General features: G+C 37.5%; 1 protein-coding gene across 1 annotated transcript in view; it reads right to left on the bottom strand.

The window, feature by feature from the left end:
* The window catches only part of LOC124187041, a 277,057-nt gene that overhangs the window by 1,538 nt on the left and 257,232 nt on the right, over window positions 1–18,287 (bottom strand). Inside the window, exon 6 of the mRNA XM_046579287.1 lies at window positions 1,665–1,949. Coding sequence (XP_046435243.1) covers window positions 1,665–1,949 — 285 coding nt within the window. The remainder of the gene's footprint in view (window positions 1–1,664; window positions 1,950–18,287) is intronic.

The raw sequence follows: 18,287 nt of genomic DNA on the forward strand, positions 1-18,287 counted from the left end.
GATAGCAAACTGCATAAGATCTACTGCGTATGCATTTTGTTGGAAGTATACTGTGACGAGCTGTATTAAAAGGGTCATAGAACGGGCAAGTATGTCAGAGGGAGCGGATAAAAGGGCGACATTGTATGCGGCGAATAAATTATCATGCGATAAACGTGAGGAGTAGCGACATGCGCGACGGTGGTGGAAATTGGGGTTGGATGCACACGGAGATCTACTTAGCCGGAATCTATATAGAGGCGACATTGTATGTGCTGGGTAAGTAATTAGCACATTATGCGATAGACGCAGCGGACGAAGGGATAACATTGTGTGCGGCCAAAAATTATTATTCGATTTGCGCAAGGAGTTGCGACATGCGTAACGGTGAGGTAAATTAGAGACTAGTGGTACACGTGGATGTACTTGACCGGAATCGATGCCATATTTATTCTACTCATCATCATGCACCGATTTACCGTAGTGGGCAGTCTTGCTATCGACCGCTCGGCTTATACGTACGCAGCAATATAAAGTAATGAAGTTAAAGCATTATCATACGGCTACTTACACTTTTGAAGTTTTACCTCTTAACTCGATTTTATTCTCCTGAGAATCTTGTATCTCGGCCGTTTTTCCCTTTACCATTATTTTTACAAAAAAAGCCGTCACGTGGTTTTTCGAAAGTTCGTACATTTTTCTATACGTTGAAAAATCATGACTAATATTATTCATCAAGTTAGATTTAAAAACTTCGCATTTTAGAAGGAACTTTTTAGGTTGCAACCGTGTATGAAGCATTAATCGATGAGCCGTAACGGCAAACCGTCGCACGATACGATCACATGCGTGCAATGTAATTAGAGTAATAGAGAATTTCATTATGATTTTATTCGACAATTTCTCTCTATAAATGTATTCCACTCAAGCATACATCTCATTCGAAATGAGTTCTAAGTGAAAATATAGAAAAGTTTCAGAAGTTCCTTTTGCCGCGTGTACCGCGATGGTTACATCCGTTTTTACTTTTATTTTAGTTTTTTCAAACAATGATTATGCAGAAACTGATTATCGCACGAAAACCAGATTTTGGATATGGATCACAGGTAGAATAATCCACTCAAGTTATGATTTGTATAACCCCATGTCGAAATTTAATATTCTTTCAAAGACATTGGAAAAAGATCCCTTCTAAGACTGTTTTTTGTATATTGAAAAATAAACTTTGCGATTGAATATTTGAAATGCAATATTTTTCTTCCAAATTGAATGACGAACAAATGGTGTATACAGTTTTATGCTCAAAGCCTTCATTCTGGAGTTATTCTAATAAACTTCGAAAGAAACTGTCAGTTTGCACTATTCAATTTCATTTCTTAACCCCACGATAGATTCATTCTGTAGCACATTGCGAATTTTAAAACAAACATCATGTTAGAAATATTTTAAAAAATCAGCTGTATACCCCACTTTTCATCAAGCTAAAGTACTGGACGATTGGTTTATTATTCTTATCGTGGTTTGTGATTGTGTTGATGTTTTCTGTCCAGATTAATGTGTTAAATTAAGGTCAAGGAAGGCTTTTGTGTTGCCATTCGTAACTATATCCCTAGTTTGCGCTCTGATAAATACAATTAAAATGGATCAAACAACTAACAGTATGTTTCAATACAGGAATTACTCACCTTGAGATACGAAAGCTCTTCAATGCAATTTTTCAAATCTCCTCGCACTAGAAGGAAAAATGCATTCAGGTCCCAAGTATGAGCGATATGACCAGCCGCCTGCATAGCCCAAAGCCGCATCGTATGAATCGAATGATCCGTTTTATGAAGGACCGTTATTTGTTCAGAAACTGGAAGTTCGAGCAGTGGGGCGCCTACCACCCATTCTCCACCCACCTCACACTCATTATTTAGTGACACCAGCAAGGAAAATAACTCAGCAAACATCCGTCCTGTGTCGGATCCCTTCGGAAAAAATCATATTTTAAAAATTAAGATGTAGTACTCACAACACGTGTAATTACAAGCCGTAGTTATCGGATGAAAAGGATTCTTTAGAGTCACGCAGTACGCCTGTGCTAAGAGATGCACATTTTTCATCCAAGCTGAGCGAGGCAACCGAACACTGCCAAGTTGCCACAAATAACGGCGCACCTAGGGATACATGGAAATACAGTGCTCTTTCCGTAATTTCCGCACCTTGAGGCTAAGAGATCTGAGAAATAGGAAATTACGGAGGTGTTGCACTCTACCATCAGAGGTGGAGCTAACGAAGACACAACTGTACACTTGGGAACAATGAATCTCAGACGGCTAATATTTTACACTAGACAGTTACGTTGGCAACATAGAGAAACCTACAGCTCTGTAGTCGGCCGAGAGTAAAATAAACTCAATCTCGATAAACATGACATAACCCATGACCGTCGAATCTCACCTTAGAATACCACGGGAATAATGACTTGTTAGATTCGACGGTCATGGGTTATATTATGTTTATTGAGATAGAGTTCGTTTCGCGCTCGGCCCACTATAGCGCCGTAGGTTTCTCTGTGTTGTCAATATAATTGGCTAGTGTAAGAAATTAGCCGTCTTAGATTCTTCGTCCCCAAGTGTACACGCGCAATAGGCAATTGGCATGTAACGGAACGTGAAAAAATCGCTTTGTCTAAAATTTTAACGTCCTGAAGCGTGTACGTTGAAAACTTCACCAAGTTGAAACCTTTTCTTACTCAACGTCCGCAAGAAATGTCACATCAAAGTTCATCATTCCGGTTCAATTGAGGTTTAAGGGAAGACTTCGATGAAAAAAAAATTACCGTATTTTTGGCTCAATCTCTAAAATTTAGACCAATTACTAACAATCCTAAAACTAGAATCTGATCCAAAATTCAGCTCAGTAAGTCTAGTAATTCCAAAGTTATGTATTTTTTTAGAAGATTTCTTCGGAATATCCCTTGCGCATTAGATTTAATCGTAGAAGGTTGAAATTTTTTGTGAATACACTTGACTAAAATTTGCAGCAGGGAATTTTTGATTGGAGATTTCTAAATCATTAAAACTATTACTTGAACTATTTGAATTTGTTTATGTTACAATTTTTAGTATATTAGAGGCTGGGAAATGAGTTATATTCACCGGAACTAAAATTCCCTGCAATGATTTCAAGATAACATACCTGAGAATATATGTGCCAAAGGGCAAAATGATTGAATGAAGCCTAATGCGTAAAAAATTTTTCAAATATCTGAAAACATAGTTCTGAAATAAACGCGATTGAAAGAATTCAGTTTCATGACCTTCTAAGAAGCAAATATGAAGTATGCACAGAATGAGGTATTTAATGTACAGATGAGACACTTTGACTTAGTTGACTTTAACATTGATTTGGACCATATAAAATTAGGTCAAACAGAAAAAAATTCATTATTCATTAACTTTTTTTTTTTTTTTAATCCAATTATTTGAATTGAGCTCAAAATTTATTTCAAATTGTGAGTGGGTAATATATTGATAAATCATGTATCGCTCGTCAGTGTCTATCACTATTTTGATTGATCGCTTCAATTCCATTCCTTCGTGCCAGTTTGCATCCAATCGGTTTCTGCGTGTCTGTTCTGAGGTCAACCCTCTTCTTACTCCGATTCGTCCTCCAGAATCGTTCAATTTTCAATGAACTCTGTAACGGTCTTTTCGTTTTCGCGGTTTTTGTGGACTAGGATTCACTCCAATTGCGGAGCCCCTCGCAATTAACAAAAATCTTTCGTAACAATTTTCTTTTATGGTGTTTTATTGTTTTTATTTTAAACGAAATTTCGGACGTTGGTATGACTCAATGACATGTATGGATAAAATTAGAATCAAATACGAGAAGCGAATAAATATCAACGAAAAGAATAAATAAATGTATAAATGGAATGGGGACGGCGGACATCTAGGACGACAACAATTTCATAAAAGTCATACTCATAAAATTACAAATAAAATAGGACAGGTCAGAACGTAGATAAAACTTATCATCAGCGTTATTGAGGATATTCTTCAGATCCTTAATTCTGTATCCGGCCAATTCGAATTCCCTCGTCCGTCATTCTTGGTGGGCTTTCCTCGATCGGGAATCCGAATGCGTTTTTTGTTTCGTCGGTTGTCTTTCTTCTTTCGTGATGACTCTTTATTGCGAGCGCACTCTGCTGACGATCCCCTCATCCGTCGTCTCCCGCTTCCCGCTCGATCGATTCTCTCGTCGTATCACCGCTGAGGTGAAAGCCCCCCTCCCTACGGTCCTACCTATCACTGAGTTCCGTAGTCTCTCTGGCGGCTAAATTCAACTGTTACAATTCCCCCCCTGATTTTGATATGGCGTTTTATCCTTTACAATGACAATCAAAATCTTGCGGCGTATAAATAAAAGTCTTAAAATTACATTTACCACTGTGCATTCACCCGCTGAGTCATTTCTTAAGGGGGTCCTCTAGTTTCTCGGGTCGAAAAAATCGATTTTTTTTTTTTTTCATAAATCACATCTACAACATGTGTAGAAAATGTGTGCCAAAGGATTTTTCGATATTCGAAGTGGTTCACAAGTTACAGCCCTGGAACGGAGCAGGAGCGCGCGCCGGGCTGCTCCGAAAGCCGAGCGGCGCTGACCATTGTATTGATATCCCTAAATCTAACTGCTACCTGAACCTTTTGTGAATTAGGCCCGAGTAAAGGGGAGCCGAGACCATTGACAGACGCTTTCGAATATTGACTAAGACGCCGTGAAGTTTTAGTTCAGTTTTGCTGTGGCAGTTGCGAAGCGTACTATATTTTCTCTTGCGAGTCGCACGTAGCTGATTTTTTGAAAATAATTTTCAAAATGTTCAAGAAAGGAAGTAGAGACGCCCCGGCTCGTTACGATCGACCTAAAAAGCGAAAATTCGCAGGCAACCGACACACTTTTGAACAAGACAAGTCGTTTACATCGGCGTCAGCGACGAAACTTCGTCAAAATAAAAATTTTGAAGTGAGCGTTGAACAGACTGTTTTGTATTGTATTTTGAATTTTGTGAGTGTATTTTCAACCATTTCTTCGGCTGTTATTTGTAAAGAGTGCAAAAGTAAAATTTCTATGGCGTGCAAGTGTGAGAAAGAAAAGAAATAGATTCATGCCCAAAAATCTGGACTTTTGCTCCGAAGCACCTCCATTCTGGGCCAAAAGTGGTTGAAATCGCCACGTTTCTCGCTGTCATAATCTTCAACGAAGGATTCGAACCTATCCTGAAGACCTTGGAAACCATGGGAGTGAAAATCGGCCCACAAGCTAAAGGATATGTTGAACAGCGTGATAGCTCTCGGATCGACCGTTCAGAAAGGCGCACGAGCGATGTTGTAAAACAGGCCCGAATCGCGAAAAGAGAAGACAGAGCAGCTCTGCGTGACTTCGAAGAAGAAGAGGAAGGCCTATTGTATGGTCCAGGCATAGCAGATTGACGGTGAGATGGAATTTTTAGTATAAATCACATGCGCGAACTTTCAAACGCGTTTTTCTCGAAACACCATTTTTCGAAACGGTAACCACGATATTTCAGAAACTATTGCACCGATCTTGTTCAAATTTATACAGCATCCTTAATATGTTATAAGCCAGCGATTGAACTAGAATTATCATGATTGCTTCGATAGTTTTTTTCGTACGAGCGAAAAACTTAAGAAAAAATGAGTAAAAAATAGAATGTAATTTTCAAAAGTGTATAAAAATGTCAATTTTTGTAATTTAAAATTCACTCTAGTTCAATCGCTAGTCTTGAATATGAAGATTAAAATGCCGTTTGGTTTTTTGATTTCAGATAAGCAGAACAGCCGCAATCTTGGTTACCGTCAAGCACCTCTTCAACTTGATGTCTTCCTGTCGGCCACTATAGCTGCTATTCTATTATATATTTTGACTTTAAAAAATTTGTAAAGCTCATTTAAATGTTGATAAAGATTATGCAAAAACAATGAGATTGATTATTTCGATGCTTTGCCCGTAAAAAATTGTTGAAAAAGCCATAAAAAAACAGCCGAGAAACTAGAGGACCCCCTTAAATTAATTGTACATCTTGTCAAATCCAGTCTTCTTGCTGTACATCGAGTCCTTATTACTAACATAACAGTATTCCCAATGTCGATAAGCTTTATTTCCTATTTATTCTACTTCTTTCAAATAATCAGAGAAAGAATATGTCGTCAAAATTTCTAATTTCGTAACTACCAACAACACAGTCAAGCTTATTTTCTAAATTCACAAATCCAAAAAAAAAAATAGAAGGAGAGTTTAGAACAGTTGTCTATCTTTTAAATTCCCCCCCTATTCACCAATTTCAATAATTACGTAGGCAGATGATATTTTCTTAAATTATATCGATTATAGTTACCTAAAATTTTATCTTTGTCGTTTATGTCAGTAAGCTGGAAGGCATTCTCTCCCAATTTCTTATGAATTCTATAAGGTCCATGGAAAATATGAAAAAATTTACTCGTCATTTTATCCAAAGCACTAGATTGATGTGGGATTCTTAACAAGACTAAATCATCAATGTCCAGTACGATTCTTGACTTTGTTCTTTGCTTCTTTTTTCGGATGTTAAAATTTTTTGTCAGAGCTTCATCTGCTAACATTATTTTTACATTGATTGGTTTCTCTTCACCTGGTGGAAATTTTACAATTTGTTCGATTTTATCGCTCGGCTTTTTGTTGAAGTGTAATTCTAGTGGAGTGAAACCTGTACTATGATGGGTAGTAATGTTAAAAAGCTCTTCTATTTGCTTAATATAAACAGCCCACTTTGTATGCCTATCTGCACAGAAGGTTCGAAATAAACGGCCTAATTCTTTCATGACCCGTTCTGTGGGATTTGATTGCGGATGTCTAATTGAAGAAAAACTTACATGAACTCCTTCTTTTTCTAGCATAGTTTTCTATTTATCAGATGTAAATTGGCTTCCGTGATCTGTTAAAATTCTCTCTGGCTTTCCTACCTCGATAAAATAATTTTTTATTAACTTATTTATTGTGCTCAATGTTGTGGCCTTTTTTAGCGTATATAATTTAACATATTTCGAGAATGAATCAATCGTTACTAATATAAATTGAACACCACCCACTGATTTAGGTAACGGCCCGTAATAATCCAGTGTCAATAGTTCATTCGGTTTTCTTGCAGATACTCGGCCATATTCTCCTTCCATACTATACGTCAATGGCTTTAGTTTTTTAATCTTGTCTTTAACTCCGGTTCTAAATTTAGTGCCACTACTTCAAAAAAACTGTCTAAATTTTTATTATTTTCTATTTCACTAAGCCAAGATACTATTAGTTTTCTTTGTTCTTTTGGTACCGAAAAACCATTTATGTTACGGCTGAAAAAGTCTGCTACAATATTATCCTTGCCTTTGCAGTATTTGATTGTATATGTGTATTGTTGTAAGTATAAACTCCATCGCATGAGTCTATCGTTTTTGAATTCGGTTTCTTGTATAAATATTAACGCCTTATGATCCGTGATTATTTCAAATTCTGCACCAATTAAGTGCGTTCTAAATTTTCTTATGGAGTGTAAAATCGCAAGTATTTCCTTTTCAGTCGTGAAATATTTTTGTTCAGCTTTTGTTAGACATCTACTCGCTACCGATATTATTTTCTTATCTCCGTTTTCGTCAATCTGGAAAAGCACGCCGCTTATTCCTATGTCACTAGCATCAGTTTGAAGTTTAAAGTGAACGTTAGATATATAATGATGTAAAGTTACGCAGTTGAAAAAATTCTTTTTCAATTGTTGATATGCTATTGAATGTTCTAGTTTCCAATTCCATGTCTCTTTACTACTTAATAAATCACGAAATGGATTGACAAAGTTAGCATGTTTAATTACGAATTGTCTATAATAATTGCAAATCCCAAAAAATTGTTGTAATTGTGTTACATTTTTCGGTTCAGGAAACTCCTGTATTACTTTGAGCTTATCCGGATTAGGTGTTATTCCGTTGGGTGATAAAACAAATCCTAGGAAAGAAACTGATTCCTGGAAAAATACCGACTTGTTGAGTTTCAGTGTAAAACCATGAACCATTAACCGATGAAATACCATTTGCAGATGATTGAGATGTTCATCGAACGATTTTGAAGTTATTAAAAGATCATCTATATAAGTTGTGAAAAATTCAGAAAAGTTCTCCCCAATTGCTAAATTTAACGCTCTCATAAACCCACTACCGGCAGTTTTCAATCCAAAAGGGATTCTCGTAAATTGATACAACGATGTATTATGTAAGAAAGCTGTATATTTGCGCGATTCCGCTGCCAACGGTATCTGCCAATAACTCTGCCTTAAATCGGTTGTAGTTATAAATTTAATACCGTGATGTTTATTTATTAACTCATGTATCGGAGGTGGAGTTTCGTTATCCGAGTCAATAACTTTATTTAGGAATCGAGCGTCGAGACAAATTCTAATATTCTTATCTGATTTGTGTACAATTCTTAACGGATTACAATAAGGGCTATTAGACCTTTCAATAATTCCTGCCTCCAACATTAAATTTATTTCTGCAGCTACTGGATCTCTAAATTTCAAAGGTATTGGATAAGATCTCTTTATATGAGGTTTACTATGCTTTAGTTTTATACTATGTTCATAGATATTCACGCATCCTACTTCGTTTGAGAATAACTTTTCATATTTCGATAGTACATTAACTAGAGCCTGCCGTTGTTTGTCGTCAATCATCGTAATTGAATCCACGATCGTTTGGACATCCTCCAAAAAGCCGCTTGTCCTATCTAATTCATTAAAGCTTATTGCGTTCAAATTTACTAAAACTTCGTCAAAAAAGTTGTGGTCTTCTCCCTCCTTCTCTATTCTAGCATTTTCTTTTTCAACTATCGTTACCAAATCATTTTCAGGTTGATCATCAAGCGTTTGAATATTTAAATTATGACTTTTGTTACAAAAATCTTCATCAAAAGGATTTCTTTCTAATCTACTATCCTTATCATTATCATCAATTCTACAATCATAACTTAACATTTCTTGCAACACAATTTCAATATCACTATCATCAATTTCATTATTATTATTAAGTAAAGGTTCTTCCACAACCAATTCAATATCATGATGATCAATTTCATTATCATTATTGAGTGAAGGTTCTTCTACAACAAATTCAATATCATTATGATCAATTTCATTATCATTATTAAGTAACAGTTCTTCTACAACAGATTCAATATTATTATGATCAATTTCATTATTATTATTAAGTAACGGTTCTTCTACAACAGATTCAATATTATTATGATCAATTTCATTATTATTATTAAGTAAAGGTTCTTCTACAACAGATTCAATATTATGATTATCAATTTCTTTTTCAACGAGTATAGATTTTCTAGTAACTACTAAATTATTTGCCAAATTATCATCCGAAATTTGAATTTCAGATTCATTGAATTCATTTACACCGCTATCTGTAACGATTGTCGAACTCCCATAGTTCTCATTTCTCTCTGCTTCAATGACTTTAGTTTTTTCACTTATTATCTCCTCTACCTCTACGTTTGAAATTCTTATACATATTTTATTACAAATTAAATAAGAGAGCAATCTTTCAGAAGAGGTCCACCCGTACGATACCAACGACGCACTAAGCAAACTCCCATTAATTACTATCGTCTTTTTGTTATAGTCTAAAATCGCTCTATTGATCGAAAGCCAATCATTGCCAAATATCACTTCATTCGCCAACCCTGGTATCACAAGAAATGAACATCTACTCAACATATCACCTATTTTAACCTCGATCAGTATCTGCCTCTTTACTGGAGTTGCCTTTTTCCCAATTGCAGGTAACACTAGGATATTACTAACCGGTAAAATGTCAAATTTTTTTACACTTTCTAGACGTCTAAATAATTTTTCGGTTATGCAAGAAATTTGACTTCCCGTATCTACTAAAATAGAGACAGGAACACCCTCAATATTACCAAAAATAAACGGACATTTATATGACTGGTTAGATTGTTGTGCGTTCCCATTAAATTCTAACTCTACATCTGAAATTAGGTCCTGTTCTATATCTTGAAAAGATAATGCGCAACCCGATGTTGGACCTAGCTGTACCGCGTTGCACATTAGTTTAAATGCTGCCTGCTTGGATTTGCATTTGTCGTATTTACATTGTTGTGACCTAAGCTATTCCTATGAGCATCTAAAATTACAGGTGGAGGATACTGAGTGTTTGGAAATACCATATTTTGATTATAATGCGGATAATTATTTGGTGGATTATTTTGCCAATTTGCTGTTAACGGTTGATGATAAGTTGGACGAGAAAAAGTTGGATGTCCAACTGGTAAATATTGATTATCACCACCGTGACTTTGAACACTTTGTATATTTGGATTAGCCGCGTTGTTTTGAATTTTGTTTGCGTCACTCTTATAACTTTGATTAGCCTGATTCAAATTTGAGTACGGGTTTACTTGACTCGAACTATTAGTATACTTTTTTTTATCTTTCTGATCGTCTCTTTGTCTAGCTTCATGACCAGCATCTAATATCGATAAAGCTTGTACTATTTCATTTTCTTTATTGAAATCAGCCAATGCAAGTGCATCTCTGACTCGCACAGGCATTTGTTGTACTATTGTAAAATTAAGTTTATACGTGTTTAAATTCGAAAGGCAAAATCTAGATTGTTTTACTTGTTGGTGAAAGTAATTTTGTAAAGTACCGTCTTGTGAATTATATCGACGAGATCGCCAATGTTCTTCTGCTTTTATTTGCAATGGAATGGAAAAAAATTTTTTTAAAAACTCATCTTCAAAATCTTTCAAATTCAAGAATCGTCCTCGACAAGATTCCATCCATGTCTTGGCTCGACCTTTTAGCATACTTTCTACGACGAATAAATGACACTCATTTGAAATATGTTTAAATTTTAAGTAATTTTTCATATCTTCCAGGAATTCTCTCGGATTAACTCCTTCTTCCTCTGAAAAGTCTGGGGTTTTTAAATCAACTCTTAGTTGTTGCAAGTTCTCTACCAGCCCACTGATTAAACTACTTTCATTGCTAGATTGTTGACTACTTCTACTTTGTTTAATTTTTCTATAATTCTAAATTCAACTGTTACAACTCACTCCGGAACATAAAAGCAAAGAAAAATCCAATTTTTTTATTGTAGAATGATTATTAGGGATAGACAAATATTTCAATAATATATTGAGGAAATGAAAACTATCAACTAATATTTATCTAGCTCACACTTGAGTCTAATATACAATAATATACCTGAATTTAAGTTTGGAGCTGACTGCTTGCAAATTATTTCTGTGAAGAGACCGTTCGAATTCCCTAGCACCATACGCTGTCCCTTCGGCTTTTGTTTCAGACTTTTCCGCAGCGATTTTCTTAATTTTCACTATTCGTTTGGCTTTCTTGCACTCCGTCGTTGCGTTCCATTCAGCCTTACACTTTCATCTGGCATCTCGTTGCTGGCTCATCTTTTATGCATTATCTGCCACTTTCTCAGATCTCACTGATATCTTTACCTTTTGAGTATGGAGCGCTCCGATGTAGTTTCTTCTGCACTCTGATTCATGACCATCTTGCCACACTGCAAAATCAGGCGAAGTATCATCTAGTTGGACTGCAACAACGACACATACCTGACAGTATTTTGAGGGAACCTGGTAATCGATGGCCAGTCCAGTAAGGATGGTGATGACCATTCCTACTCCATATAACGATGTAAGGCCTCGTTTGTGCCACGTACGGCTGTAAGATACTGCGACGTCAAGTACTATCCCATTCTCTATTGAAGGATCTGTGACTTCATGCGCTCTTATAACAATTTTTCTATCCTTCTCGAGAACTCTCGCTTCCAACTTGTCAGTCTCTGCACTCACCTGGACCACATGACTTTTGAAGCTACTGACACTCATGCCTAGCATGCCCATTTCAGTATATAATTTTGTGAGAAATAGCTTTGTCGATATCGCACATATCTAAGTGGCGCTATTGGCGGCCGTGCGTTTCCCCTGCGCACCGTCCGCTGTGCGCGGGCGAGGCTCCCGCAATTCGAGGCTCAACGCTCGCAACGAGCACATCGTATGTGTCTATTCAGAGTTCGAGATAGTGGAATAAAGGAATCAAGAGAATAAGCAAACAAGTGTATTTACTTAATACAGTCACCCGACCCCTCTAATAAATTCTACTCCTACAAATTTTTTCATCCTTGAGTGCCCTAGTCCAACGTCGACCATTCCTTCAAATACTCGCCTGTTTATTTTAAAGGGTGGCCTTGTCGAAGTGTCATTGATACGTGGATTCCTGTAATTTTCAACCATTTCATAACCGCAGCTGTAACATTTGACGGCGAGCGAGTGCTAATTGGAGTTATTTTGAGAGACAGATCTCTTCAAAATTTACGTCGCAGTAGTTCAAACCACAAAAAAAATTTGTCACAGTTTGTCAAATGTATTTTTCGAAAAATAGCTTGGCAAACGCATTCGCTGGGAATAACTGCTAACGTATAAAAATTTTCATACCTAGATGTTTAGGGTATATGTCACAATAACTAGTACGACAGTTATCCGCAATGTTACCGACCGATGATGTGGCTCAGAGGCAGTCTGTTAACTTCACGCTCCTTTATTTTCGAAAAATATTGGTACGGATCGACGGACTTCCGCAAAAATTGGTACTCCAACGTTGATTGGATCGCTGCTCACGAATCCAAAGTCAGATTTCTAAAAATTTAATAAGTGGACCCATTATGACAGTCAAAAGTTCAAAAATTTTTCTTTTTCGGGCAAACAAACACATTAAAAAAATATTCCACAGATGTCAAATTTTTCCAGATGGGGAACGGTTCAAAGATCGTTTTTCCGTGAAAAATCGGAATTGGATTTTTTCTTCATTTTTGAGGAAAATTTCATCGAAGTCTCCCCTTAAGCGCGAATTCTTTTCATGTCGTTATCGACAAAAAACAAAAAAATTATGAAAACATAGGCATCTGATGTAAAAAATTCTCACCTTTCTGAAAATATTATTTTTTTTTAGATAACTTTACAAAGTCAATCTCAAAAATACATTTCTTGTCAAAACAAAAAACCGGTTTTTCATGTTCAAAATTTATCCTACTTTTGAGTTCTTCATGTGAAACCTTAGATTTCTTCAGTAGAGAACTCAAATTTTCAAAGTGTGACGGCCATAAGATCTCACATAAGCTACTTTTAATCGATACAGGTCTTTCAATAATATGTAGTCTCTTTGTGGCATTGAACGACAAATTTCTATTTCTTCGGATTGTGGACCATCAGATGTACCCAGGGACAGTTTATAAAGTGAGTGCACCATTATTTCTAAGTTTTGTGTCTATTAATACACCGCGAGAAAACGGTAAAACTTACCAGGCTTAGGGACCGACTACATAGGCACAAGGTTTGTCGTTTGCTCATTGATTGACAGACAAAAAAATTGCTAGAGTACAACCCGTAAGAGTCAAACTACTCACCGCCTGCGAGGTCAGTCGGTGAGCCTGTTAAGTTTCATAATTGTTATTTTCCCAACCCGTCCAGGCGGAATCAAGGGTAAAACCGAAGGAAGCAGAAAGTAGTGAGGCGAATACTTCTCGGCCAGAGAGATTTTATTTTCAGGTCTGCTTCGTAATACATTCGAGTTGCGACCAACTCACTGCGCGAAAGTCTGCCGCTGCTGGCCTCAGAATCTTCTCCCCTCTCCTTTGGTTATAGAACCGTTCGACTATCGTCGGATCAGACGCTCAACTTTCTGCTTTTGCTACGAGCCGATCTCTCGGCATGTTGAACCTCTTCACACAGCCGCCTCAGGCTGCGGACCCATTGTACCGTCATCTGTATGGTCTTTTACCCTTTTTTACGACCCTATGTTACAGATGAACTTGCCGCCTCCCTACATGGCTGACAACACCTTTTGGTCACCCTATATGACAGGCTATACTTTGCCACCACCCTATATGGCAGATGAGCCTTGTGGATCAACCTATGTAACAGGTTAGTCTTTGCCGCCACCCTATATGGCGGGCGACCCTTTTTAGTCACCCTATGTGACAGGTCACAGTCTTTTGCGTTTGACGACTTATATTTTCTTGTTATTTATCCATTTTACATACCGGGACAATCTCTAGAAACTATACAATAAATGAGCATGCGCCAAATAATTCAATCTCATTGGTTAGTGAAATCGCCCCGCGGCGATCTTTTCGTCTGCTGGCAGAGGGCCAACGTACACAAAATAAGACAAGAGCTGTGGATCTCTCACGCGTAAAACCACGGATTGAGGTTATGTTGCTGTTTATTTTTACGTTGCGTGAGTAGTCTAAGAAGCATAGTATCGTTCAGCAATACCGTGGTTGATATCGGAAGATATTCAACCGACGCAATAAAGAGTTCAACGGAAAAGCAAATATTAAATGATACAGGAATTGGGTGTTATTTACTGAGAGACAAAATCTGAAATTCAATGTAAAATGTCATCAGCAAGTGGGAGTCTGAATAGAGTTAGGTAAGTAAAACCAACGCTTATTGTAAACAGATTCATTATTCACATCAAATTAAAAATACGTTTCATTCACGATTTATGTTTTGTACATTTTATTGAAAAGTAGTCGTATCCAAAAATATCGAAAGTTCCTGTCTGATGATGATAGCTTCTAATATTGCGGAGGCCGTCGACCGTTCTGTGCCATCGTCAAATCTGTGCGATAGTATCGCTGATGAACCAGTAGTATGGATATAAGAGTTCTGGGACACAAAATGGCGGCGTACCGGCAGAGTTGCCTCGATTCCTACCTTACCGACAGTCGGTATGTTACCGCTGCGATAATTAACCTTACCCTTAATATTGTTACCGGCTGAAGCGTTAACATAGGTGGCGTCACCAGTATTTTTGCCCGATTTTACCAACAGACAGTTCGACAATGACATTTTTTGCTTAGTCAGATGAGCAGGCATTTTGATTTTTGCTTAGTCAGATAAGCGGCCATTTTGATTATTGCTCAGTCAGATGAGCAGCTATTTTGATGATTTCTTTGTCGGATGAGCAGACGTTTCAAAGTTTTATTGGTAGATGGCAGACATTTAACGCACGAAATTGTTATCTCTGATCTTACCGACAGTTGGTGTTACGGGGTGTTGTCGCAGGTTTGTCGCATTATCGATCAATCGATGATTCCATCGATCGACTCTGCGTGATAATTCCAATGCTCGCTGCAAGATGGTAACTTTTTCATTTATCATGTGGTTGGGTGAAAGTTTCGAATAATAACGGTTGGATGCTTTGATATTTATTTATTTTACCTTATTTTTTACAGTCAGTTCCCGCCATACCAATTACAGTATGTCCTCGGAGGTCTATGTAGACCTGTGCGGGGCAAGGAAAGAGATGGATTGATGACCATCATTATGCGGCTGCAGCTGTCTTAACATGTTCAATAGAAACACCCGTATTCGCACAAGGGGGGCAAGGGGGGAAACTGCAGAAAACCTTGCCAAGGTGTAGCCGGACCGAGTTCAAACCTCAACCCACCAATTCAGCGCCTGAACGGCGTGACCCGTCTTACAATTTTTTTATTAATATGGTGATGGGAAACACAGAAAAGCTCTCTCTACATTCACGGAAAAATTTGTTAGTATACTAATCAAATATGTTGATCATCGCTGGTTTAAATTAGCATTCACAGTAGCGTAAGAGGATTGGTGTAGCACTATATATATATATATGTATATTCTATAAAGTACCCGCAAAAGTAAGAAACTCGTTGAAGTCTTCGAGTTTTCGAGTGAGCAACTTTTTTCACAACTCACTTTGTCAAACACCTTGTGAGATAATTGAGATTAGAAAGATATTAGATTTCGAGGATATGGATACAATAAACCGATGCCTAATTTTTCCCTTTAATAGAACAAATGAACAAAATGTTATCGGTCCCTGAAAGAGAAAATAAATAACAAAATTACAGAACGAGTTGCGATGAAAGGTGAAATCAGTTCTACGCCTAGGCCGATCGATTCAACACATGTTTAATCTCATATTCAATGTACTATTTTATCAATATTAACCACTGAAATGCGGGTCCCGACTCTCACACATGATAAAAAGAAGCTGTAGTATCGTCTTGCTGTACAAATCCTAAATGAAACGGGAACGTCTAAATTATTACTTCACATAGAGGTTTAAATATATTTGCATTCGAACGTTTTTCGCCATACATTCAGCTCCCCAGCCTTACAATATCGAAAGTATGAAATTAAAGTTGCCTTGGGGACTTATCTTATTCACGGGCTTTTTATCGTCGGCTCTTTCCTTAACCTCCGGGGACTATAGGGTCGAGTGAATGGCGGAGAATCGATTATCAAACTCCACTGGTGGCCAAATCTGTCCTGATCTCCAAATTCTGTACCCGCTCCTTCCTTCTCCCTTCCTTCTTTCTTCCTTCCTCTTTCCTTCTTTCCGAGTTATAATGGGCTACCGAACGACCGTGCGCCTTGACGTCCCCAGAGAGGAAGAGGACGAGATCCCGGTGACACAGAAGATCTCCCCCCTTTCGCTGGCCGAGCGGTTACCCCAACCGTATCGGCAATTAGCGCCCCTGGGCGCTGCGTCACCCGTTCCATCTCGTGTTACATTTTGTGGCCTAATAAGACCACGAACATTTAAATTCCATATCGCACCTTACAACCTGTTTCTGCACGAGGGATCTTTCAAATGTGGGAGAAGTTTCAAACTACTATTCGAAAGCATTAGCCACTTCGGTATCACCAATCAACCAACTGGTATTCTCCAAACTATATTGCTGATCCGGACTTTAGGATACGTGCCCCCTCATAAAGTTAGCGATATCAACATTTTTATTCCGATCAATCTCCACACAGTTCAACTCATGGCGAATTTCCTCAAACAAATGACAAACAGCCATATTGATCAATTTCGTAGCCGCCACCGTAGTCACACCGTCGTCCTTTGTAATTTTTTCGTGAATGTAGCTCAAAAATAAAAAAGCGAGTGCCGACGTGAAGTTCAAATAATTCAATTTACTAAAAATCCAACGAAAGAATAAACATGATAAATCATATAACGACATTTTTTTACATGGAAACTTGACGAACCGTCTAAGAATTACATAAAATCAATAATGAGTTATGATTAATTCCGCAATAATTAAATATCATGAACCAAAAATATTGGTTAACTAAATATAAGCGGATATGCTCAGAGTGAATAAAATAGTGCTTGATATCCAATATTTATGATTATTCTACAAGTATACACGATTTAGGTAAGTAATACATGTATACAGCTTATAATTCAAAAACTATGCGTCGGACGAGCTTCCGGAAAAGAAATTCTCGGTTGGATTTTAACGAGGTATCATGCTGGCTAGTCCGTGGGAGGCAATTTAGGGACACCCTGTATATTGTAAAATCTCGAAAAGAACAATACAACAAACTAACTACAACCCTATAATATATTCGACCAGAATCCGGAATCAACTTGTAGTCCCGTTATGTTGTTTATTTCCAGACGTAAGCAGCGAAATTATCATTATAATTATCTTCATGACGACTGACGATATTTTGACACAGGACTAGTTGAATAAAGTAAAATTTGTGAATATCTTTACCATTTCGGTATCCACAATACAAGTACGTTTCACGCCGAAAGACGTATCGTACAAGAGAATAACATATAGTTATACCACTTTGCATCAGGCAACGTTTACGGAGTAGACTTTGTATAATTTCCCACTGGCGTGCCTTTTTAATTTTCAAATACATAAACAATATGTAGCATAATAAAAAAAAAGTGGAAAATTAATTCGTTTACGAACAAATTCCACCTTTGACTGCAGAGCACCCCGTGCACGTATAAACCAACCATTTATATCGCTTGATGGGAGGAGAATCGCCACGTTGAAGGTGTTGAAACTCTTAACTTCGGTGGGTATCTCTTCGTGCTTGGCATTTTCGAATTTGCACGATAATATGAGGTTAACCTTCACATTTCCCTCCTCGCGCAGTATCAGCTCCAACTTCTCGGTGACGACGCGCTGCACATCGTCCAGAAAGGCGTCCAAATTTTTATGACGAAGATTTGTGACAACCCCCGTTCTGATTCGGCTGGCAAAAGCGCTATCCACGTCGTCCCATTGTACACCCGCAGGAGTAACGATATTTCCACCCGTCACCACTATGCGCTGCTGCAACTGCTTGATCTTCGTCACCCAAGATTGCAGGAG

Source organism: Neodiprion fabricii, chromosome 7 (genome assembly GCF_021155785.1).
Source record: "Neodiprion fabricii isolate iyNeoFabr1 chromosome 7, iyNeoFabr1.1, whole genome shotgun sequence".
Classification (NCBI taxonomy): Eukaryota; Metazoa; Arthropoda; class Insecta; order Hymenoptera; family Diprionidae; genus Neodiprion; species Neodiprion fabricii.